This window comes from Bos indicus, chromosome 5, assembly GCF_029378745.1.
Source record: "Bos indicus isolate NIAB-ARS_2022 breed Sahiwal x Tharparkar chromosome 5, NIAB-ARS_B.indTharparkar_mat_pri_1.0, whole genome shotgun sequence".
Lineage (NCBI taxonomy): Eukaryota > Metazoa > Chordata > Mammalia > Artiodactyla > Bovidae > Bos > Bos indicus.
This window is the reverse complement of record NC_091764.1, coordinates 111,332,164-111,356,464: the sequence shown is the minus strand read 5'-3', so window position 1 is coordinate 111,356,464 and position 24,301 is coordinate 111,332,164. Positions and strand designations below refer to the sequence as shown.

General features: G+C 49.5%; 1 protein-coding gene and 1 non-coding gene across 2 annotated transcripts in view; both read right to left on the bottom strand.

The window, feature by feature from the left end:
- Window positions 1-18,702: 18,702 nt before the first annotated feature.
- TRNAG-CCC (transfer RNA glycine (anticodon CCC)) lies at window positions 18,703-18,775 on the bottom strand. The gene has a single exon. It is a non-coding gene; the product is annotated as a tRNA-Gly (tRNA).
- A 1,296-nt stretch (window positions 18,776-20,071) lies between these two features.
- The window catches only part of SYNGR1 (synaptogyrin 1), a 30,404-nt gene continuing 26,174 nt past the window's right edge, over window positions 20,072-24,301 (bottom strand). The window contains exon 4 of the mRNA XM_019961832.2: window positions 20,072-23,868. Within this exon, the coding sequence (XP_019817391.1) occupies window positions 23,647-23,868 (222 nt within the window). The 3' untranslated portion in view covers window positions 20,072-23,646. The remainder of the gene's footprint in view (window positions 23,869-24,301) is intronic.

The window sequence follows — 24,301 nt, the reverse complement described above, 5'->3', positions numbered from 1 at the left end:
TGCTACTTGCTGGGAAGAGAGTTTATGGCTGTGGCAAGCATGAGAGTGTGGCTTAACTGACGAGAGAGCAAGAGGGTACAGCGCGAGGAAAGGGAGTGGTGGGTTCAGGAAGCGTGGGTGTCACAGAAAGCCACTGAGGCGGGAACGGAGAGGGAGGGGGAGTGGAGTGAAGCCGGTAAGAGGGCGGACTCTGACCCTGCTAGCCCAGGCAGGAGTTGGGCTATTCATCTGGAGGACAAAGGCAAGCTGTTGACTTCTGAGCAAGTCGTTGACATAACCCTGTTGGTACAAAGATTCCTTTGACTACTGTGTGCAGAACTGGTGTTTAGAAGAGACTTGGAGTGGAGATGAAAAGACGGATTAGGAGACTGTTTACTAGATCGAGGCAACAGTCCCTGGAGTGGCCTGAGTCAGCTGATGGACTTTATTTAGGAGATGAAACTGTCAAAGCTTGACCATGGATTGGTTGTGGGTGATGATGGGAAGAGATGTGTCAAAGATTCAGATTTCGGACAAGAATAGCTAGGTTTCTGGAGAGGGAGAATTTTCAGTTTGGACATGTTGATGCTATTTCTGTTGTTTTTTGCTTTGTTTTTGGCTGTGCAGCACAGCTTGTGGGATCTTAGTGCCCTGACTGGGGATTGAACCTGGGACCTCCGCAATGAAAGCTTGGTGTCCTAACCACTGGACTACCAGGGGATTCCCTGGACAGTGATGAGTTTGAGATGCTTTTGAGACATGCAAGAAAAGGAATCAGATCATTCCTTAGACAGAGAGGACTAGAGCTCAAAGCAGAGGGTTTGCGAGCAAAGACAACAGATTGAACAGCTGGAGAGGCCAGGGGAGCAGAGGTGCCCCAGAACCCAGGGTGAGGGGGGCATGGGCAATAACATGGCACGCTCCTGAGAGATCCAGGTAGAAGATAACCGAAGAAAGCCCATTAGATTTAGCCATCCCAGGCCCTTGACCCAGGCACTTCTGATGGAATGGTAGGACAGAAACCCAGATAGGTGAGTTGAGGAGTGGCAGGGAAATGGAGGCACAAAGACCTTGCGAATAGGTGGTTCCTCCCAGTTGGTGGATTCAGAAGAGGGAGGGAAGGGGCCATGGGTTTGAGGGAGGGTTTTTTCTTTTAGCTTGGGAGAAACTTGAGCCTGTTTAAAAGCTGAAAGAAGACTTAATAGAGAAGAGCTAACATTCAGAAGGGGGAAGAGGGAGGCAGTCTACGACTGGGATGGTGATTCACCATCTTGCTGTCCTACCAACACAGCTAGCTCTGCATGGCCCAAGATGGCTCCTTGAGTTCAACCATTTCATCTGAGTTCAGCCAGCAGAAAGGAAAGAGAAAAGTAAGAAGATGGCATTTTCTTGTAAGCAGTCTCACTGGCTTCCCAGGCGACACTAGTGGTAAAGAACCTGCCTGCCAGTGCAGGAGACATAAGAGACACAGGTTTGATCCCTGGGTCAGGAAAGATCCCCTAGAGGAGGGCATGGCAACCGACTCCAGTATTCTTGACTAGAGAATCCCCATGGACAGAGGAGCCTGGTGGGCTACAGTCCATAGGGTCGCACAGAGTCAGACACACCTGAAGCGACCTAGCATGCACGCACGCATGCAATCTCACTGGCTTCCCAGGTGGCACTAGCGGTAAAGAATCCACCTGCCAAGGCAGGAGATGCATGAGACTTTCAATCCCTGGGCTGGGAAGATCTCCTGGAGTAGGAAATGGCAACCCACTCCAATGTCCTTGCCTGGAAAATTCCATGGACAGAGGACCCTGGCACACAATCTCCCTTCTCTTTTAAGGATACCCCAGAGGTACCTCATGATACTTCTCCTTACATCTCATTGGCTGTATCCTAGCCCATGACCACATCTTGGTGAAAAGGAGGTCAGGAAATGAAGGCTTTGAATGGAGCTACAAAGTGACCAACTACAAGTTGCTGTTACAGAAAAAGGATTGAGAAATGAATACCAAGAAGCTATGTGCAGTCTCTGCAATGAAGGTAGGAGAAGCCTGGTGGTTTACCTATTGAGAAAAAGTCAAAAGAATTAAGATTTGGAGTCCAGCCCACTTCTTTCTAATTCTTGCCCCATATCCTGTCACCTGTGTGACCTTAAACAAGCCCCCTGCCCTCTCTAAGCCTCAGTGTCCTCTGTAGAATGGGAGTGATAATCTACCTGGCCGAATGACTGCAAGGATTAAATGAGATGCCACAGGAAGACCTGACCTATGGTAGGTGCTGATGTTAATTACATTCAGATTACAATTTAATGTTTTAAAAAGAGAATACACACACATTGAGCACCTACTGGATGCCAGGAACTTGTTGGATGTTTTTTCATCATACATTTATTTACTTCTCACTCCAACCTAGTGAGATGGGCATTGTAATCATCCTAATTTATAAAGCAGAAAACTCCAATTCAGCAAGTCAGCCAACAGAAATGTCAGGATTTGAACTCCAGTCTTCTGACTCTTTGTCTTCTTCCCAGGTCCTAGCACAGAGCTTCTCAAAGGGTTTTGGGGACTTCCTGGTGGTCCAGTAGCTAAGACTCCCACTCCCAATGCAAGGGGTCCGAGTTTGATCACCAGTCAGGGAATCACTACAAATCACGCCCTCAGTCATTTTTTGATCCCACATGACGCAACTGAAAAACCAGCATGCCTCAGTGATGAGCGAAGATCCCACATGCTGAAACTGAGACCTTGTGCAGCCAAATAAATATTTTAAAACAAAATAAAATAAGCAATTTTTTAAAATTAAAAATAATAAGAGTTTTGACATTTCCTGACAGCGACGATAGGAGCATCTTGTTATTTATAGCAAGCACTTATTCACTGTACTGGAATTTATAGATAATGAACGATGTGGCTGGAAGCTCTTAGATAACTTCTGGATGGAGGCTGATTGCAGAGGTACCGACCGTGTGGTTAGAGGGCTGGAGCTTTAGGGCCCCCACCCTCCACCCAAGGGGAGGGGAGAGGGGCTGGAAAGGGAGTTAATCACCAGTGGCCAATGATTCGACTAATCATGCCTAGATAATGGAGCGTCCATAAAAACCCTCAGCGAAGGGGTTTGGAGAGCTTCTGGGTTTTGAATACGTCTACTTGCTGGGAGCGTGGCACACCTCAAACTCCGTGGAGACAGAAGCTCTGCTCTCTGTGCACCCTAACAGAGCTTGCCTGTGTACCTCTTCGTGTGGCTGTGTGTGTCCTTTGTAATAAACCAGCAATAGTAAGGTGTCGCCCTGAGTTACGTGAGCTGTTACAGCAAATTATGGAATGGGAGGAGGGGGTCAAGGGACTCTGATCTGTAGCCAGATTGGACAGAAATGTGGGAAAGCTGAGGACCCTCTGTTTGCAACTGAAAAGGAGGGCAGTCTTGTGGCACTTGACCCTTAACCTGTGGCGTGTGTGTGTGCTAAGTTGCTTCAGCCGTGTGTGACTCTGTGCGACCCTGTAGACTGTAGCCCGCCAGGCTCCTCTGTCCATGGGATTCTCCAGACAACAATACTGGAGTGGGTAGCCATTCCCTTCTCCAGGGGATCTTCCCAACCCAGGGATTGAACCCTTGTCTCTTACATCTCCTGCATTGGCAGGCAGGTTCTTTACCACTAACACCACCTGGGAAACCCTCTTAACTTGTGGGGCCTGCACTAACTCCAAGTGGTTAGTGTTAGATGGATTAAAATACAGGTTAGTGTTAGAACGAATTAAATTACAGGGCGCCCCATTGGTATCTGCAGAGGACTGGAGAATTGTTTGCTGGGGGAATCCACAAGCTTGCCCTCAGAAGTGTCCTGCTGTTGTGGGTAAAAACAGGTCAGTACAAGATACCAAGACCTTTTCTGGAAACTCCGTGAGGTAGGCAGACCCTCCAAGGCCCTTCCCAGCTCAGCCTCAGCTTAACTGCTTCAAGTTTCTCAAACACATGTGTTTCCTGCCGCCATCTTTGTCCCTGTTGTTCCCACGCATGCCTGCCCAGTGAACTTCCGCTCCATCTTCAAAGCCCCTTAGCAAATGAAAGCCCTTGGCATTTTTCTTGATCCTCTAGGAGAGGAAGAATTTCCCTTTGCCCTTCTAGGTTCTTTTTGGCTGGTCTAATAGAATTAAATTGGCAAAAGACAGATCAACAGGAGAAAATCAATCAAACTTAATTTCATCCATACAGGAGCCCCAAACATAGGAAGCTCAAAGAACTGACCGAAGCAGGCAGCTTTTATATCTTGCAGACAAAGAAACAATTATTTGTGAAGTTTGGACAAAACAAAAGGCTTTTTGCTTGGGGTAGCAAGTTAATGAAAGAGTAACAGAGTTTGTTTAGGCAGCCTTCTTGGCCTTGAGACCTTGCATTTCACATTTCTGGAGATAAGGATTTCTCCTCTCGTCCCGGTACACAGAGAATAGCTTCACATGGGAGATTTATTTCCTGCTTTCAAGGGGACAAGTGTTCTCCCATTGGCTGTTCCCCAAGAAACTTTAATTCAAAATAATCAATTTCCCAAAGTGGCATATTTGCGGGTAGCCTACTCTGAACCCCATCCATTCCCTCACTACAAATCACGCCGTCAGTCATTTTTTGATCATTTAAAACCATAGTTATTGTTTGGAGGGACCTTTCCAAGGACAGGAACTATGGCAGTTTGGCTCTGGGTCTCCTCACAGGCCCCCAGGAAGCTGCTTAATGACCATGTGTGGCATCACATTGGTTAGAGTGAGATGGAGATGAATGGACACATTGGTAAATGAGGCAAGTGGGAGAGATAGTCCTAAGGTTCCCAAGTGACTTATGGAGAGCTGGAACTGCAACTTAGGACTTCCAGACATATACCTCTAAGCCTCTTTCCATCCCTGCCCCCTAACCAATGCACTCTGATGGGTCCTCTTTCCAGAATTCCTCAAGTCGGATTTTCTAGGGAGCAGGAAGACACTGGGCTCAGAATGGCACTTGGGAGAACAAGTATGAAGTCATCATGCCTCCTGTTTACAGGACACTGAGCTTTGGTTTTTCCAGTGGTCATGTATGGATGTGAGAGTTGCACTATAAAGAAAGCTGAGTGCCAGAGAATTGATGCTTTTGAATTGTGGTGTTGGAGAGGACTCTTGAGAGTCCCTTGGACTGCAAGGAGATCCAACCAGTCCATTCTGAAGGAGATCAGCCCTGGGATTTCTTTGGAAGAACTGATGCTAAAGCTGAAACTCCAGTACTTTGGCCACCTGATGCGAAGAACTACCTCCTTGGAAAAGACCCTGATACTGGGAAAGATTGAAGCAGGGAGGAGAAGGGGATGACAGAGGATTAGATGTTTGGGTGGCATCACCAACTCAATGGACATGAGCTTGAGTAAGCTTCGGGAGTTGGTGTGGACAGGGAAGCCTGGTGTGATGCAGTCCATGGGGTCTCAAAGAGTTGAACACGACTGAGCGACTGAACTGAATTGAACTGAGCTCCCAAGCAGTAGGGGTGGATCCAAGGAAGTCTGCTGGGGACAGGTCCCCTTCTCCTCTGGGGTCAGTGTGCCTGGGAACCAAGCTGAAAAGTGGATCCTGTTTCCTCAGGACAACCCTCTGGGTCAGGGTTTGTCATCAAGGCAAGGCTGCCAGAGGAACAGAGATCTCAAAACCACTCACCCTGATAACCATTTAAACAGGCAGAGCAAGCTCCAGGCGCCCAGGTGGGCAGGCCACCTGGCTGGGATGAGGACCCTGATGCAGTTGAAGCACACACATGGCCTGGAACATCGGGTGACTCCCTGCCACCACCCTGCAGCCTTTCTAAAACCCTGGCAGCAGAAGAACGAACAGCCGTGTGGCTTGTCGACCACCTTCTGGAAACTGAGACGGGCTGTCTCCGGGCTGTGCCCGGAGTTTGGATCCACCCTTTGTCATGAGGTCTGCAGCAAGGCTTTCAGTGGCTCCAGCCAGCTCCCCGAGGAGCCAGCAGATGCCACCAGTCCTTTGTTCAGCCTCACACACAGCCCCGCAGCAAGTCTGGTTTGCAGGTAACAGCTTGGAAAGATGACGTTAAGAACAAAGAAGAACATTTGGAGGGGCGAAGAGCATTTTCGCCCACATCTCGCCACCCCCATCCTCACCTTCCTTTTTGCTCTCTCTGTTCTGACTGGGAACCCAGGCAGCTATGTTGGCATGCTTGCCAAAAGAGAGTGCGGAGACCAGCTTGGACTGAGCTCTTTGTCTTTCTGGGCTTTTCTTGGTCACGAGCATCTTGCCAGGAGGCTGTTGTGGTCTTCATATTGATCCTCTGAAGAGATGCATCAGAGTCCTTTGGTCACCCCTTCATTTTCAAATGTTAACTAATAAGCATGTTTCCAGTTGGGAGCTGTTATAAACAGCTCTGCAGCAGTCATTCATGTGATTAAAAACTATTCATTCAATTTCTTAGAGAAGCATAGTGAAATACATGGGGGGTGGGGATGATTTGCTTTACAATACTTAAGTAAAGGAGGGAAAAAGTAGAAAAGGGGGAGAGAGACGGAACCAATGGGACAAAACCAGTGTGCTCTGGGGTGATGGGTGTATGGGGTTTCATGGGCTGTTCTCTTTTTTTGGTATATGTCTGAAATTTTTCATAATGAAAAACTAAAAATCGAAATGTAAACACAGTCCCTGCCCTCTGGGAGTTCACAGTCCTGTGAGGGAAACAAACAATCAGGCCCTGGCAGAGCCAGGCAGAGCAGTGTACAGGGCAGACATGGGGCTAGGGGACCCAGAAGAGAGCCACCTCTCTGACTTAGGAAATCAGGGAGGGCTGCCCAGAGGAAGGGACATCTTAGCTGAGGCCTGAAGGATACATAGTGAAGTGAAAGTCGCTCAGTTGTATCCGACTCTTTGCGACCCCGTGGACTATAGAGTCCATGGAATTCTCCAGGCCAGAATCCTGGAGTGGAGAGCATTTCCCTTCTCCAGGGAATCTTCCCAACCCAGGGATCGAACCCAGGTCTCCTGCATTGCAGGTGGATTCTTTACCACCTTAGCCACAAGGGAAGCCCAAGAATACTGCAGTCGGTAGCCTATCCCTTCTCCAGGGGATCTTTCTGACCCAGGAATTGAACCAGGGTCTCCTGCATTGCAGGCGGATTCTTTACCAACTGAGCTATCAGGGAAGCGCATGAAGGATACATAGGAGGTGGTCAAATGACAGTGAAGGGAAAGATGTTCCAGGCAGAGGTACCTGCAAGAGTGTAGACCTGGTAGAGAAAGAAGGGCGGTAGCTGAAGCCTAAAGCGATGGTCTGTCTGGCTTCAGTGTTGGTGTGCTACATCGATTCAGTCGTGTCTGACTCTTTGTGACCCCGTGGAGCCTGCCAGGCTCCTCTGTACATGGGATTCTCCAGGCAAGAATACTGGAGGGATTGCCATGCCTTCCTTCAGGGGACCTTCCCAACTCAGGGATCGAACCCTTGTCTCTTATGTCTCCTGCATTGGCAGGCAGGTTCTTTACCACTAGCGCCACCTGGGAAGCCCTCGGTGGTGGTGAGATTGAACCAAAGCTGCCACAGAGGCAGGGCTGGACCAGAGATGCTTCGTGACCATGGGAGTCTGGGGGCCCCAGGTGCCTGGCAGCTGGGGAAAGATGTGATTAGATCTGGATTTGAGGAGGATCTTTCTGATCACTGGGACTCCTGGGTGCAGGGTGGATTGTGGGTGGTGGAGAGTGCCCTGGGCATCCTCACCTTTGTAGCTTTTTATTTCTCCTGAATTACTCCTTTAAGATCATTTCCAGAATGCTCACCCCTCCCCCATACCCTGCTCTCAATTTCTCCGTGCACTACTTCTATCCTCCCTTCGGTTTACCTCTTCAGAGATGCTGAGACCAATACCAGGGACGAGGGACTTCCCTGGTGCTTCGGGGGCTAAGACTCTGAGCTCCCAATGGAGGGGACCTGGGTTTGATCCCTGGTCAGGGAACTAGATCCCATATCCTGCAACTAAAGATCCCACGTGCTGCAACTAAGACCTGGTATAGCCAAATAACTAAATAAATAATTTTTTAAAAAATAAGAGAAAGAAAGGATTAGGTTTTACTCATCTCTGCAACCTCAGTGTTTTGCACACAGCAGATACCAAATAAATGCTTTGTGAATGAAGAAGCTTTTATTGAGCACCGAACAAGTGCCAAGTGCTTTTCTCAGTGCTTTACACGTATGACTTCGTGTGCAGGGTTGTCATAACTACCCTGTGGAACGTGTTACTATTACCCTTGGGTAGGATATGCCATCAGACTATGATGCAGGTCTGAAAGTCTGACTCCTGGGGGATGGCCAGTGCGGTGGGTGGGGTAGGAAGGATCTCAGATGGCTGGTAGTGCAGTCGGAGGACAGTGTCAGCCAGGCCACCTTGGAAGTCACGTTAGCTCAGCACGTGTTAGCTCCCCTCTGCTCAGTCACTGGCTGGAAGCAGCATGTTCCTACAACCTCAGCAGCAACATGAGGGTGGATCTGCAAAGGCAGCAGCTGGAGACAGCTGTCAGCAATACACACAATCCCCAGTTTACAGTCATGAAAACTGAGGCCCAGAAAAGTTAGGTCACTTGCCCAAGGTCACACAGCTAGGAAGCCATGGAACTCCTTTGCTTCAGGAGCTGTCTTTGTGACCTCCTACTCTGTGACAGTGTTGTTAAGGGTTGAATCATGTCCTCCCAAATTCATATTTGAAGTCCTAAGCCCCAGAACCTTGTCACAGATGTAATATGCTGGATGGGGTGGGAGTGGGGAGGAATAAAGAGGATCAGATCAGATCAGTCGCTCAGTCGTGTCCGACTCTTTGCGACCCCATGAATCGCAGCACGCCAGGCCTCCCTGTCCATCACCAACTCCCGGAGTTCACTCAGACTCATGTCCATCGAGTCAGTGATGCCATCCAGCCATCTCATCCTCTGTCGTCCCCTTCTCCTCCTGCCCCCAATCCCTCCCAGCATCAGAGTCTTTTCCAATGAGTCAACTCTTCGCATGAGGTGGCCAAAGTACTGGAGTTTCAGCTTTAGCATCATTCCTTCCAAAGAAATCCCAGGGCTGATCTCCTTCAGAATGGACTGGTTGGGTCTCCTTGCAGTCCAAGGGACTCTCAAGAGTCTTCTCCAACACCACAGTTCAAAAGCATCAATTCTTCGGCATTCAGCCTTCTTCACAGTCCAACTCTCACATCTGTACATGACCACAGGAAAAACCATAGCCTTGACTAGACGAACCTTTGTTGGCAAAGTAATGCCTCTGCTTTTCAATATGCTATCTAGGTTGGTCATAACTTTCCTTCCAAGGAGTAAGCGTCTTTTAATTTCATGGCTGCAGTCACCATCTGCAGTGATTTTGGAGCCCAGTAAAATAAAGTCTGACACTGTTTCCACTGTTTCCCCATCTATTTCCCATGAAGTGATGGGACAGGATGCCATGATCTTAGTTTTCTGAATGTTGAGCTTTAAGCCAACTTTTTCACTCTCCACTTTCACTTTCATCAAGAGGCTTTTGAGTTCCTCTTCACTTTCTGCCATAAGGGTGGTGTCATCTGCATATCTGAGGTTATTGATATTTCTCCCCGCAATCTTGATTCCAGCTTGTGTTTCTTCCAGTCCAGCGTTTCTCATGATGTACTCTGCATATAAGTTAAATAAGCAGGGTGACAATATCCAGCCTTGATGAACTCCTTTTCCTATATGGAACCAGTCTGTTGTTCCATGTCCAGTTCTAACTGTTGCTTCCTGACCTGCATACAAATTTCTCAAGAGGCAGATCAGGTGGTCTGGTATTCCCATCTCTTTCAGAATTTTCCACAGTTTATTGTGATCCACACAGTCAAAGGCTTTGGCATAGTCAATAAAGCAGAAATAGATGCTTTTCTGGAACTCTCCAAAATAAATAAATAAATAAATAAAATAAAGAGGATGGAGAGGTGGAAATCCAAAAGGTTTCCAGCCTTAGGCAACTCAGCTAACTTCTCTAAACATCTTGAAAGTAAAAGTGTTAGTCACTCAGTCCGTGTCTCTTTGCAACCCCACGGACTGTGGCCCACCAGGCTCCTCTGTCCATGGAATTCTCCAAGCAAGAATACTGGAGTAGGTTGCCATTCCCTTCTTCAGGGTACCTTCCTGACCAACAGATCAAACCTGTGTCTCCTGTGTCTCCTGCATTGCAGGCAGACTCTTTAGCATCTGAACCACTAGGGAAGCCCTCTGAGCATCTTATCAATTGTTTATTTTCTTTAATGAGTAATTCTTAGGCAAAGTTATAGTCATCAGAAGTGGGTCAGTGGTTATCAGGGGTATGGGAAAGCAATTGGATAGCACTGTATGTATTATTTTATAAACTTTTTTCCACTGAATGTAATTTTAATGTTTTATTTCGTTATTCTTCTACAAGAAAGTTCTTACTTCCCTTATGGTATTCCACTGTAAAAGTAAAACCAAGATTACTTAACCAGTTTCCTTTGTGTGATGTCTTGGTTGTTTCCTGTTCAGGATTCCACTGAAGGTTGCATTGCAAATCCCTGTAGACCAAGATTTCTTAACTTTCTCTGAGCTTCTGACCACTAGGAGGAGCCTCCACCACCAGCCCCCCACCCCCAATAGTATTTTAAAATGCACGAAATAATATATCAAAGTTTATAAAGGAGATCAATTATATTGAAATGCATTTATCAAAATATATATTTAAATTGGGTACAGTGGTCTAAAGAAGGTATGAGACCGTGGAGCAAAGCCGCCCCAGCAGACCCGGAAACCCACAGTGAGAGACAGAACAGACCCAGCTGTGCGGCTTGAAGCATCCAGCCTCACCCAGCCACAATCAGCTGAAACTCACAACACCTACAGATGTGTGCTTTTGTTTTAGAATAGTGTGTTAACACAGCAAAGGCTAACTGATACAGTGGGGGGAGAGTAGCCCTCCAACAGAACCCATCACCTCAGCGCATGTCCCACTCCTTGCTACCCCATGGACTGTAGCATGCCAAGCTTCTCTGTCCATGGGATTCTCCAGGCAAGAATACTGGAGTGGGTTGCCACTTCCTCCTCCAGGGGATCTTCCCGATCCAAGGATCGAACCTGTGTCTTTTACATCTCCTGCATCGGCAGGCAGGTTCTTTACCACCAGCACCACCTGGGAATCCCCCAAACCTGGAACAGAAATGGCAGATAAGCGTATGAAAAGATGCTCCACATGTCTTCACTGTTGTTGTTAAGTCATATCCAACTCTTTTGAGACTACATGGACTGTAGCTTGCCAGGCTCCTCTGTCCATTCTGTCCATGGAAATTCCCAGGCAAGAATACTGGAATGGGTTGCCATTTTCTTCTCCAGGGGATTTTCCCAGATTGGGGATTAAACCCACATCTCCTTGGTTGGTAGGTGGATTCTTTATCACTGAGCCAATGGGGAATCCCCCACATGTCTTTGGGGAACTGCAAATTAAACAATGAAATACCACTACACATCTATTATTATGTCTGAAATTCAAAACATGGACACCTCCAAATGTTCACAAGGATGTAGAGCCATAGGAATTTTCCTTTATTGCTGGTGGGAGTGCAGAAAAGGCACACACACTTTGGAAGACAGTTTGGTGGTTTCTTGCAGAGTTAAACATAGTTTTACTGTATGATCCAGCAATTATGCACCTTAGTATTTATCTAAATGAGTTGAAAATTACATTCACACAAAAACCTGCACATGGGTGTTTACAGAAGCTTTATTCATGATTGCCAAAACTGAAGCAACCAAGACGTCCTTCAGTAGACGAATAAACAACTGTGGGACATCCAACCAATGAAATATTATCAAAGATAAAAAGAAATGAGCTATTGGGAGTTCCCTGGCAGTCCGGTGGTTAGGACTCAGTGTTTCCACAGCCATGGCCCCAGGTTCAACCCCTGACTGGGGAACTAAGATCAGAGTATGCACATTTTTAAGGATTTTGCTGCAACTGGAAAGTTGCCTCCCAGTTTGCAGTTGCCATTTCCAGTCACCCGGCATAGAAAAGGGCCTGTTCTCCTGCCTCCGACATGCAGCCAAGGGTCCTGGAATTCTGGGGTTTGGGCCGCTGGGCAACACTGCTCTTTAATACAGCCCATGAGACCAAGTTTTCAAATGTTCACTTTGCCAAGTGACTTGCAAGCCATGCTTCCTGTTTCCTGCTCTGACCTGGCTGCCACTCATCGCCTGAGCCACCTCCCTTCCTCTGGACCGCTGCCCTTCTTCCAAGAAATGGGTCATCTCCTGCCATCTACTGATATCTCCAGGCTTCAGCTCCCAGGACGGCTTCTCTAGGCTCAACACTCTCCCTGAATTCCCTATAACACAGCTACCACCAACCTAATAAAAATCTGACTGCAGGTTTGTGGAGAACAAAAGGCAGATTTAAACCGGAGGTCGCTGCTGCCAAAGTCCACAGTCTGGGATTCTCCACGGGGGCCACATGACTGTTTTCTTTTTAGCCCACCTTGGTCTCTGGTTAGGGGCTCAATGCCCTCGACTGGACCCCTATTGCCCAGCATGCAGCCTACTGCCCAGCATGCAGACCACCCCAGCCGCCACCGCAGGGGAGAAGAATCCTGGCCTCCCATCTAAAGCGTGCTTCAGCTCCTGCTCTTGCACCTTCCTGCAGAGAGCAGTCCAAAATCGAGTTTGGGGTGAGGGCTGGAGGCGTCCTTTAACTAGCTAACCCAGTTTATATAATGGATTAGAATATTTAACACCTTAGTCTAAAGCAGCTAGCTTGGAATGTCCCCAAGAGCATCAGGGGGCTGTTACTTTGCAGCTGACTAAGAGGGCTGGAGGAAAGGGTATTTCCAAAACAATTCAGAACAAAGGGAGGATCTTCTCTGTAAACAGATCCCCTCTCCTGCCCTAGAATGCAAAAGCTGTGTATAACCTATACAGTGACCGTTTCATCATCAGCAGTTTTATACGGTGCATTCTCCATGGTACCTCATGACACTTTCATTATTATTATTATTATTTTTGGCTATGCCAGGTCTTAGTTGCATGTGGGATCTATTTCCCTGACCAGGGATCAAACCTGGGCCCCTTGCATTGGGAGCATGAAATCTTAGCCACTGGACCACCAGGAAAGTCCCAGATAATTTGGTAAATGTTAAACAGTGCCTCAATTTGACTTAACTCATATTTCTGTGATTACTAGAAAAATTGAACTTTGGCCCATTTATATTTCTTATATGTGAATTGTCTGTTTAGATTATGAACCTGTATTTCTGTCTGGTGCTGTGCTGTGCTCAGTTGCTTCAGTCATGTCTGACTCTTTGCGACCCCATGGACTGTAGCCCACCAGGCTCCTCTGTCCATGGAATTCTCCAGGCAAGAATAGTGGAATGGGTTGCCATGCCCTCCTCCAGGGGATCTTCCTGACCCAGGGATCAAACCTGCGTCTCCTGAATTGCAGGAGGATTCTTTACCGCTGAGCCACCAGGGAAGCCCTTTCTATCTGGTAGCACGTAGGAAATATTTTTCCCGGTTTTTCATTTTCACTTTGTTGACATATGAAGCATTTACATTTTTATATAGTCCGGTCTCTCAGTACTTTCCTTTCTGGTCACTGCCTTCTGTGTTAGGTTGACAAAGACCTCCCCTACCCCAAATTCACATAAATAGTCACTTAAATGATTGTGTGGTAAAGCACCTGCCTGCAGTGTGGGAGACCCCGGTTGGATCCCTGGGTGAGGAAAATCCCCTGGAGAAGGGAACGGCTACCCACTCCAGTATTCTTGCCTGGAGCATTCCATGGATGGAGGAGCCTGGTGGGCTACAGTCCATGGGGTCGCAAAGAGTCAGGCACAACTGAGCAACTAACATATTCCATTTGGAGTTTTAATGCCGTGTAAGGGATCCAACTTGATTGTTTCCATATACATAGCCAATTTCATACTAAAGTCTTTTATTGAATAGTCTCTTGAACTGCTTTGAAAGCTACCTTTATTTTGTAACTCTTATACACCAGTTCTTTTGTTTTTAAAATCCTTACCTCCCAGGGATTTAACAATCCAGGAGCATCTCCAGGGCCTTTAGCACGAGAACATAGAATCTGCTCCAAACGTGTTGGTTCTTGTCCCTTCTCCTCCCCTTTTCCAGTCCCACTTGCCCCCTCCTCATGCCGTACGCATCTACCACTTGACCTTGGGATTCTGGGAACAGTTCCAGATTCACAGAAGGTGCTAAGGCCTCTGCCATTTGGGCCACCAAACTGCTTTTCTGGCCTGTTAGTCACCTCAGCCAAGGTGACCTTGCTGTGAGGACTGGATGGGTGAGCCCCAGGAAGAAGATGGTAATTACAGAGTGCTGGGGAGGTGGGCGGAGAAGGCAATGGCAAGCCACTCCAGTACTCTTGCCTAGAAAATCCCATGGATGGAGGAGCCTGGTAGGCTGCAGTCCATGGGGTCACGAAGAGTCGGACACGACTGAGCGACTTCACTTTCACTTTTCACTTTCACACATTGGAGAAGGAAATGGCAACCCACTCCAATGTTCTTGCCTGGAGAATCCCAGGGACGGGGAAGCCTGGTGGGCTGCCGTCCATGGGGTCGCACAGAGTCGGACACGACTAAAGCGACTTAGCAGCAGCAGCAGCAGGGGAGGTGGGAGCGGGTGATCAGGGAAGATGTCAAGGAGGAGGTGACCTTGGAGCTGAGTCTAGGAGCACAGAGGAACTAAGCAGACAGAGAAGGGAGAAAGGGCGTTCTGGACCAAGGGGACAGCACGAACAAGGGGTGGGTTAGGGGGGTGCTGGGCAATGGTTGAAGTCATGGGAGGAGGCTGGAGACGGGTCTTGACTGCAGTATGCAAGCTCGATCTTCGCCGCAGTGTGGGATCCTTGCCGCAGCTCGTGGGATCTTCGCCGCAGGGTGGGATCTTGGCTGCAGTGCGTGGGATCTTCGCTTGCGGCATGCGTACTCTTGGTTGTGGCACGCAGGATCTTTGATCTTCCTTGTAGTGTGTGGGATCTAGTTCCCTGACCAAGGATTGAACCCAGGCCCCCTGCATTGGGAGCACGGAGTCTTAGGCACTGGACCACCAGGGAATTCCTACAGTGGATGTTTAAAGCCACAAGACCAGGTGGGTTCACCCAGGAAGCGAGTGTGGATGGAGAAGAAGGCCAAGGATGGGCCTGGGCGTCTGCCATGTTGACAGCTAGGGCTCAGCCGATGACAGTGGCCCAACTGATGTGACTTTTAAAAAGCCTGCAGATTTGGAAAAAGTTTGAGGAAAAGGCTTTTGGTTTTGTTGAAGTTTTTCCAGTATTTGAAGTAACATTTTCTAGGACATGTAACTGGGACAGGCTTGGGAAGACAGCAGAGATGGGTGAACCCAGAGGAGGGTGGATGGCTTACGAAAGCCGAAGCCTTTGCTGATCCAGAAACATTCAGAGCCGGGGGAATTGCTGCATAAAAGCCTTTAAGGATCTGTGAATTACTGGAAATATATACAAATATTTAAACAAAAGGCAGCAAAATGCCTAAGAGCATGGGTTTTGCGGGTGGGGCCCTATGGTGCTTCAGGCTCTGCCCCAGTGTGACCCTGGCGGTGCCCAGCTCCTCCTTGGTACAATGGGATAAGCATAGTGCCTCTATCCACAGGTGTAAAAGTGAAATAGATACTACGAAGTGCCTACCATAGAGCTGGCCCTAAAGGGAAAAACAGTTTTCTTCTATACTTCTACTCCCACTTCTGACACCAAAGGTATGTGGGTTTCCCACACTGACCAATTCTCTGACACCAGCTGAGTGTCCTAACCAAAGCTTATTTGGTTTTTTGTTTTTTAATAATTTTATTTATTTTTGGCTCTGCTGGGTTGTGTTGCTGCACAGGTGTTTTCTCCAGTTGCAGTGAGTGGGAGCTAGTCTTCACTTCAGGGCACAGACTTCTCACTGTGGTGGCTCCTCTTGTTGCTGAGTACGGGCTCTAGGGTGCTTGGGCTTCAGTAGTTGTGGCACATGGGCTCAACAGTTGTGCTTCCCAGGCTCTAGAGCACAGGCTTAGTTACTCCAAGGTATGTGGGATCTTCCTGGACCAGGGATCGAACTCGTGTCTCCTGCAATGGCAGGTGGATTCTTTGCCACTGAGCCAACAGGGAAGTCCCATATTCAGTTATAACACTATGGTCCTGGAGTTAGGGTCCCATCCCTCAAGTTAGGAGATCAGTTTCAGGGACTGCCCTTACTTCAGAAACTATTCCTGAGCTACTGGATATAAATCAGTGGTTCCCATGGTCTCCTCCTCGGGTTCAATACTTTGCTAGAATGGCTCACAGAACTCCAGATAGTGCTTTACTTATTACTGCCTATTTATCATAAAAGGATGTCTTTCAGGAACAGCCAGATGGAAGAGACACAGAAGGCAAGGCATGTGGAAGGGGTTGCAGGACTTCCACACTCTCTCTGGGTCTGCCATCTACCCAGCACTGACCTAGAAGCTCTCGGAAGCCCTTTAGGTTAAGATTTTTATGGAGTGTCAATACATAGGCATGATTGATTAAATAATCGGCCATTGGTGATTGAACTCAATCTGTAGCCCCTCCCCTCTCTCCAGAAGTCAGCGGGTAGGGCTAAAAGTTCCAACCCTTTAATCACAGGGTTGATACCCCTGGAAACAATCCCCCATCCTTAGGGGCTTTCCAAGTCACTTCATGAACATCTGCTCAGGTGTGGTTAAAAGGGGCTTATTATGAACATAAAAGACAATTCTCTTACCCAGTTCATTCAGAAATTCCAAGGATTTTAGGAGCTCTGTGCCAGGAACTCAGATTGGATGAAGACTAAGTATGTGTTTCTTATTATAGCACAATATTACAGGCCCAGTCAAGTGTAGCTGTCTACCTGACAAGGAGACTAAAAGGAGGAGAAAAAAAAAAAAAAAGATTCAGAATTGGACTTCCCTGGTGATGCAGTGGATAAGAATCCGCCTGCCAACTCAAGGGACAGGGGTTCGATCCCTGATCTGGGAAGATTCCATATGCCATGGAGCAACTATGCCTGTGCCCCACAACTACTGAGCCTGTGCTCTAGAGCCCAGGAGCTGCAACTGCTGAAGCCCAAGGGCCCTAGAGCCTGTGCTCTGCAACGAGAGAAGCCACCACAACGGGAACAAAGGCTAACCCTTGCTTGCCCAATCAGAGAAAGCCTGTGCGCAGCAACAAAAGCCCAGCACAGCCAAAAATAAATAAATATATAAAATGATTTTTTAAAAAATCATACCTTAAAAGATTCAGAATCAAATAAAGGGGAAATAGGGCGCTGAACTCCCGGGCATGTGACCAGTGCAGTCACACAAGGTCCTGCTCTCAGAAGGGATCCAGTTTTCGGTTTACTGTCCACATGTGGCATCTTGAAATACTTAACAATTTTCTCCTTGAGCTTGTTTCCTAAGAGAAATCCAACAGGACGACGAAGCATGTGTGTGAGCAGAGAAGATACAGCAGGTGGCAGCAAGCAGGTTCTGGCCAACAAGAATGGCGGGCAGTGGGCAGTCTGGGTGAGGAGCAGTTGGCCTGGCCACCGGGCGTGCACCCACATGGCTGGGCAATTTGAGACACTGTGGGGCTGCAAGGGGCCAGGATCTGTGCCCAGACTGGCAGCAGTGGAAGATGGCTGCGGTCCATCAAGGCTGTGATGAGAAGGGACCCCACATGGAAGTGGCTCCTGTAGCATCTACAGAAATATAAACGCTGCAGCCCAAGGCTGTGAAAGAACTGCCAGGACTCTTGCAGTAAGCTGTCAGTGAATTATTACAAAACCAAAGCATACTCGTGGATGTTGCTATAAAGCATGTCAGGAGTCATTAGAATCCTTCAGAGCTTGAACCTCTCATTTTGAAGACTGCTGCAGCATTGCAAAGCAAGTATTCACAGGCTCAGAAATAGAAATTAAATTTACAGACCATCTTCTATAGGAAGGAATTTCATTTTCATGTGAAGTTGCATTATTAGTGAGGAAGGCATTTTAAAAATTAACTTTTCCTTGTAACTGAGGATAGAGCAAGCAAATGTATAACAGGTTATTATATACAAATCATGAAGTCACTCTGTTTCTTATACAACTTCCGTAAGTTACAGAAAATGTTGGGGAAAACATTAAAATGTCACTGTATAAATTTACATTTAAAACTACAAGTCAGACTTACATGAAATTGATTTGCATGAAGAGTTAAATCTTTTTAGAAAATGGTTCCACAAGAATCATGTGTAGATGTACTTCAACTTATATTTTGAAAGTTTATTAGAAATTTCTCCTAATGTGACAGCCTATGAAATATTCTTAACAACTTCAGCAACAGTTGCAGCAGCAGAAAGATCCTTCTCAAAATTAAAAGTTATAAAAAAATTGTGATCTTGAATTAGGCAGGAATGATTGTCATAGCTTTCCATTATTTCAATTGAAATGATACTGGCAAAAGTATGTGTTTTGGTAAATGAATTTGCAAAAAAGTGAGTCAAAAAAGTTTAATAGTCAGATATCATATTAACAAGGTGTTATTGTATTATATAAATTTATGACAATGAAAATTTGCTTTGCAATTTTAGGTTTATAGTGTTACTCATGTATCACTATTACCCCTTACATATAAGTAATAAAATATTTTGAAAGGAAAAATCTTTATATTTTAGCACCTTTAACTGTACTGGTTTCTTGTTGCTTTTTTTTGGCTGTGCCAGGTCTTAGTTGCAGCATGTGGGATCTAGTTCCCTGACTGGGGGTTGAACCCAGACCCCCTGCATTGGGAGTGCACAGTCTTAGCCACTGGACCACCAGGGAAGTCCCTTTTATTACTTTTCAAAGAGGCTGTGCATTTAATTTTGAACTGGTCTTTGAAAATTATATAGTGGCCCTGATTCTCAAAACTAGTAATATTTTTTTAAAGCATTTTCGCATTTCCCCCAATTGTCCTGACTCTGTGACAAGCCTTTCAGGCTTTTACAGACTTCCCTCCAGTCCAGTGAATGGCCATCATATGATGACTTTTTGAAAACCCACATCGGTGTGGAGGGCTGGTCATCTTGGAAGGCTGGCAGTCTCCACTGGGATGTCCCGTTCAGCCCTTTTGGGGACCCATCTTCTTGACCCAAGACTTTGTCTTTTGAATCACTCCCCCACCCCCACCCCAGATGGCAGATCTGAGTCCTTCGTTGTCAACTTTTGAAGTCTTTGGACAGGTAACATATGTGGTGCGTGGTCACTGGAGAGTGGAGGGAACACCTGAATAAAGATTCAAGGACAGAAAGTGCAAATGGCGAACAGTGTGGGCACTGCTGTTGCTCAGCTGCTCAGTCGTGTCCAACTCTCTGTGACCCTATGGACTGTAGCCCACCAGGCTTCCCTGTCCTTCACTATCTCCTAGAGTTTGCTCAAACTCACGTTCATTGAGTCGGTGATGCTATCCAACCATCTCTTCTTTTATAAATCTTCTTGAAGACTGAAGGAAAGGCTGTTACAGTGAGGCTCAGGGTCTACCCAAACCCAAAGGGTTGGAGCCCAGTCCCATCATGTCCCAGGGGTCTGCTTCAGGTTAAGGGTCATCTGCTCAGAGGGGCTCAGGTCTAAACTGCATCTCTGACACTCAGCACTCACGCAGTTGAGATTTTTGCTTGCGTGTTGGTTTAACATCTATCTCCCCTGCTGGAAGGCCACCTCTGTGAGGTCAGGGACAGTCTACCTGGTTCACTGTTGAATTCCTAAGGCCAGTACAGAGTCTGGCACTTTACAGATCTGTTTAAATATTAAAACAACTCAGGGAAGCTAACTTTAAAAACAGTGTCCTGCAAACATGTGTGTACATAAGCACATGGGAACAGTCTGGAAGGAATGAGGTCACGCTCCTAATCTTCGCTGCCTCTGGAAGGGACCAGGCTACAGAGTGGCGATAGGGTGTGCGTGCGTGTACACAAGTCAAGTTGGGGGGTACTGGCTTCAACTGTAATGATTTTACTTTTTAACTAAACAATAATGAACAATAAAGCATGTTCCAGGTCAGGGGAGACAGAGGCGATAGGGAAATGCCAAACCACACTCATGAAGAACAAAGAAACACCGTGACGCTCTGCAGTCCGCTGGTGGGTTTTGAGTCTTCACTTTATTACTATGTCACCAGAAGTCACCACCTTCACTGGTTCACCACAAATGGACGGATGTCATAGAGGAGGGTGCCATGGGGCCACTGGATTCACTCGTGAGAGACTTAACCAGGTGGTGGGGGAGTCCAGAGTGGGGGCCCAGGATGGGGACTGCCATTCACTGCGCACACGCACACACACACAGATATATTTGTGGAGCCTTATATTATACATCTTATATATAGAAAATATATATATTTATACTATACACAGGCAGTAACGCTGCGGGCAGGGCGGGGGCACCCAGACAAGGGCTGTGGGCACCTGGGTACGGGGAGTGTCACATTGAGGGGCAGCGCCAGGAGATGGGTGGACACGTCCATCCTCCCACAAACTCTTGTTGGGAGGGGTGCTCCCCCTTTGTGCTCCATAGAGAATCAAAGGGGTCTTGGGCCAAGACTGGGGGCTCCCGAGGGGTAGTACGGGGGGGTGGTCTTGGTTACATGGGGGAAGCCTGAGATCCCCAACAGACTTTGAAGATCAAGAATCACCTGGGAAGGCAGGAGTGGGGAGCAGATGCTGGGACCCTCTGAGCTGGCCCCAACAGTTACACCCCCAGGTGTGGCAGGAGCCACACCCAGGCAGATGACCTGTGACTGCACAATCAGAGGCTGGAGACCTGGATCTGGAACCTCTAGCTCTGTGCTTAACCATGGACAAGTCACTGTCTTCCTGGCCCAGACTTCACCCCTGTAAGGGTCCTCGAAGCTCTAAACTCGTGTGGAACTCAGTTTTCCTTGGCCCTCTCTAGTACTCGATGGGAGGAGGGGGTCCAAACTCAGCAAGGTCAGACTGCAGGGGTGCCCTTCTCCAAGGAAAGGCTTGGAAGCAGGGGGGAGGCAGAGGAGGGGCAGCAGGGAGGGAAAGGGGGTGCCACTGACCTGTGAGCACTGGCTCCAGGCTTGAGGCCTCCAGGGGATTGTCCCCAGCCAACAGAAGCAGCAAGACTTGCCCACCGACCACTCAGAAGGGGAGTCAGGAGCCCTGGGTCTCAATTAAATCCTGCGCTCCACATCTCTGGTCCTCTCTTTCTCACCCACCAGGGCACAGCCTGACCCCGGATGGGGTCCTGCCTGGGCGGCACCCCAGGACTAGTGGGGAATGCTGAGTGAAATGACTCAGCACCCCCATTCCTGGCAGGGGGTCTGGTAAACCTTCCCATTCTGGGGTGGCAGGGAGACGCTGTAATAAATATGCAGTACCTTGCTCTCTCACCCAGCATCACCAGCAGCTGGTCAGTGCCAGGGGAACAGACAGGCAGCACCCTGGGGTCTCCCCAGCAAGGGAGGCTTTTGATAGGGAGGAGACGAGGGGGAGGACTTCTCATAGCATCCTGTGTGGACACCAAACTTCTCTTTGCCAGAAACAGACCACATCCACCTGCACCCTGACCTGCTTTGCAAACCTCTGGTCTAGTGCAGCCCCACTGCTCAACTTGGAGGATACCAGAGTCCCAGCCTGTTCCAACCTGGGCCACCTGGGGGAGCCCCTTCCCCAGACGTGGAAAGTTGAAGTCCCCAACAAGCAGCTGTCATCCGGCTGTCTGGGGTCCTCTCCCGTCACCGCTGCCCCTTGGGAGGACTTGATCAGACCTGATCCATGCTCCACTGCTAACTCACTCGCGCGCTGAGCCTCAGTTTCTCCTTCTGTTAAGTGGGGGCAATGATGCTGCTTCTCTGCCAAGGAAATTCCCGCTCCTTCCCTCACTGCCACACTAACACCTACCCATCCTCCGGGCCCCTCCGTGGGAACCCGCATCCATACAGCTGTACTCACACAGCGCCTGGCCCCTGTAAGGGACCCTGGGTCCAGCGGTCGGTTTAACGCTCATCTCTGAGGATAGTCAGCTCCTCAAGGGCAGACACCCCACCCTCTGTGTTCCCGCCACAAATGCCCCATCACTGCTGAGTCAACAGGCAAGTGGGTGGCTATGACCTGCCTCTTAGGGTTCTCGTGGGGGCTGGTGGTGGGAACACCCAGCACTGTGCCAACCCACAATCCCGCTGCCCCACTCCCCGAGGCAATGGCAGGTGGACACCGTCCCCACAGTCTCCCCGCTTCAAGGTCTGCCCATCCTATAAGGCTCAGTGGAGAGCCTGCATTGTCCAAGAGTCCCTCCTCACACCCCCCGTGCCTCGGGGGACACCTGCCACCCTCTCCCCTGACCTGTGGCCTCCCCCAGACTTCCATGCCTGAGGGGCTCTTGCCACTCATCTTGGGGACAGTCTGTCCCACGGCAGCAGCTTCCAGGTGGAGGCCAAGCTGGGTCTAGAGCCCTGTCTTCCCACAGGGAGCCCAGTCACTTGGCAGGCCTTCTGGAAGACCTTGGCTTGGCCATCCCCGCCCCTCGGCCCCCAGCTGACCCCGGATGAAGGAAAGATGACACAGTGCCCCAGATCAGTTCTGTTTCCTGGGAGGTCGCAGGGGCAGGGAAGGGGGCACCTGCTGGGTGGCTGGGACCAAGTAGCCCAGGTAGCAAGCCCAGCTCTGCCACTCACTCACTGTGATCCTGGGCCGGGCACTCCCTCTCCAGGCCTCCTTGTCCACCTAGCCCCAGGCAGGGACTTAGCACGCCACTCCTAGAGGCAGGGACAGTAGTCATTCCGTCGGGAGGCCGTGAAGGCCTGCTGGAGCTCCTGGGAGGATGCACACAGCTCGGAGTGGTACATGGGAGCCAGGCCGGCCCACTCGGCTCTCTCGCCCGGGAAGGCGGCCAGGGCAGAGGCCGGCGGGATGTGGGGAGAGGGGCCTGGAGGCAGGGCTGTCCCGCTGGGCGGAACAGTCGGGGCAGAGCAGGCCCCTGGCTTGCAGCAGAATCAGGGTGTCTCACGGGCTGAGGTCCCCAAGGCCTCCCAGAGGGACTGTAGCACTGAGCAGCGGAGCCCCGGGCTCGGGGATGGGAGATGGTGGGGACCCTGGGGGACAGAAGGTGCTCTGCAGTCGGGTAGCCTATGGTGGCCCCACTTCTATCACTGGCTGCCTGAGTGCCCTGACCTCGCCAGGCCTCAGTTTCCTCAACCATAAAATGGAGGCGGCCCAACACTCTGAGCAGGGCGGGGGTGTCACTCCTAGCAGGTGACAGCCCCCAGCGCCCTGCGGGTACTCACACCCCGCAGTCAAACCTTCCCAGCATCCTCCCGGTGGAACCTTCTCTCCATTCCTTCCTCTGGTTAAGAGCAGGGCCTCCTCCACATCCCCTCTTCCTCGTCTCTGGGGACCATCTGCCCTAGCACTCGTGCCAAGCACAGGCCTGACATACAGCAGGTGCTCAATGAAGGCCTGCAGACATAAGGAACGAACGCAACCCCCCAGGGCGCTGCACACCTGCACACACGTGGACACCCCCAACCCCTCACTGCCCCCGCCCACCCGAGCGGCCCTGGACCTCAGTGGGACCACCTGGAGGTGCCGGGCAGGGCAGCCAGGGAGGGAGCAGGGGGGCTGGGTGTGGAGGGAGGGGGCAGGGGGCAGCTGGGGTGGCTCAGGGGCAGGCGGGGGGCAGGTGGTCCCTGTGGCTCAGTAGCCCTGCGACTGGTAGCCCTGGGGCTCGGGCTCGAAGGCGCTGGCCGGCTGCTGGTAGGTGCCGCCCATGCTGGTGGGCTCTGGCCCGGTGCTGGGCTCCACGTAGGGGGCGTAAGGCATGCTGGAGTCCTGGCTGGGGTCCATGTAGTCCTGGGAGAAGAGGGCCGAGTCGGCGCCAATCTGGTACCTCTGGAAGGCCAGCACAGCCTGGCCCGCCTGGGGACGGGGGTTGGCAGGGACAAGGACAGGCGGGAGGGGGTGGTTAGGGGAGAGACAGACAAGAGCACTGGGTTAGTAGAGGTTAGTCCACAGGACATGGACAGTAGAGGGTTAAATATCCTCAAAACACGCTTGAGGGGGAATGGAGGAAAGCTGTCCTCAGAAGCCAGCCCAGAACCACACTGTCCAGCCAATAAGAACTTCAGAGATCACTTGCCTGATGACCCCTAATGCCAAAGGTTAGTGAGGGTAAAAAAAATTCTAGAGTCTCCACTCTGGAGTGTTAAAATGGCCTAAGCCCCATAATATCCTTCTCCAACTGTGTTCTTAGGATGTTAGATGGGATGGAGAAAAAAATTTCTTGGTGGGACAGAGAAATGTTGGCCTCTCCTAAAAGTTATCCTGTCCCTCTTGCAGCTAGGCATAGCCT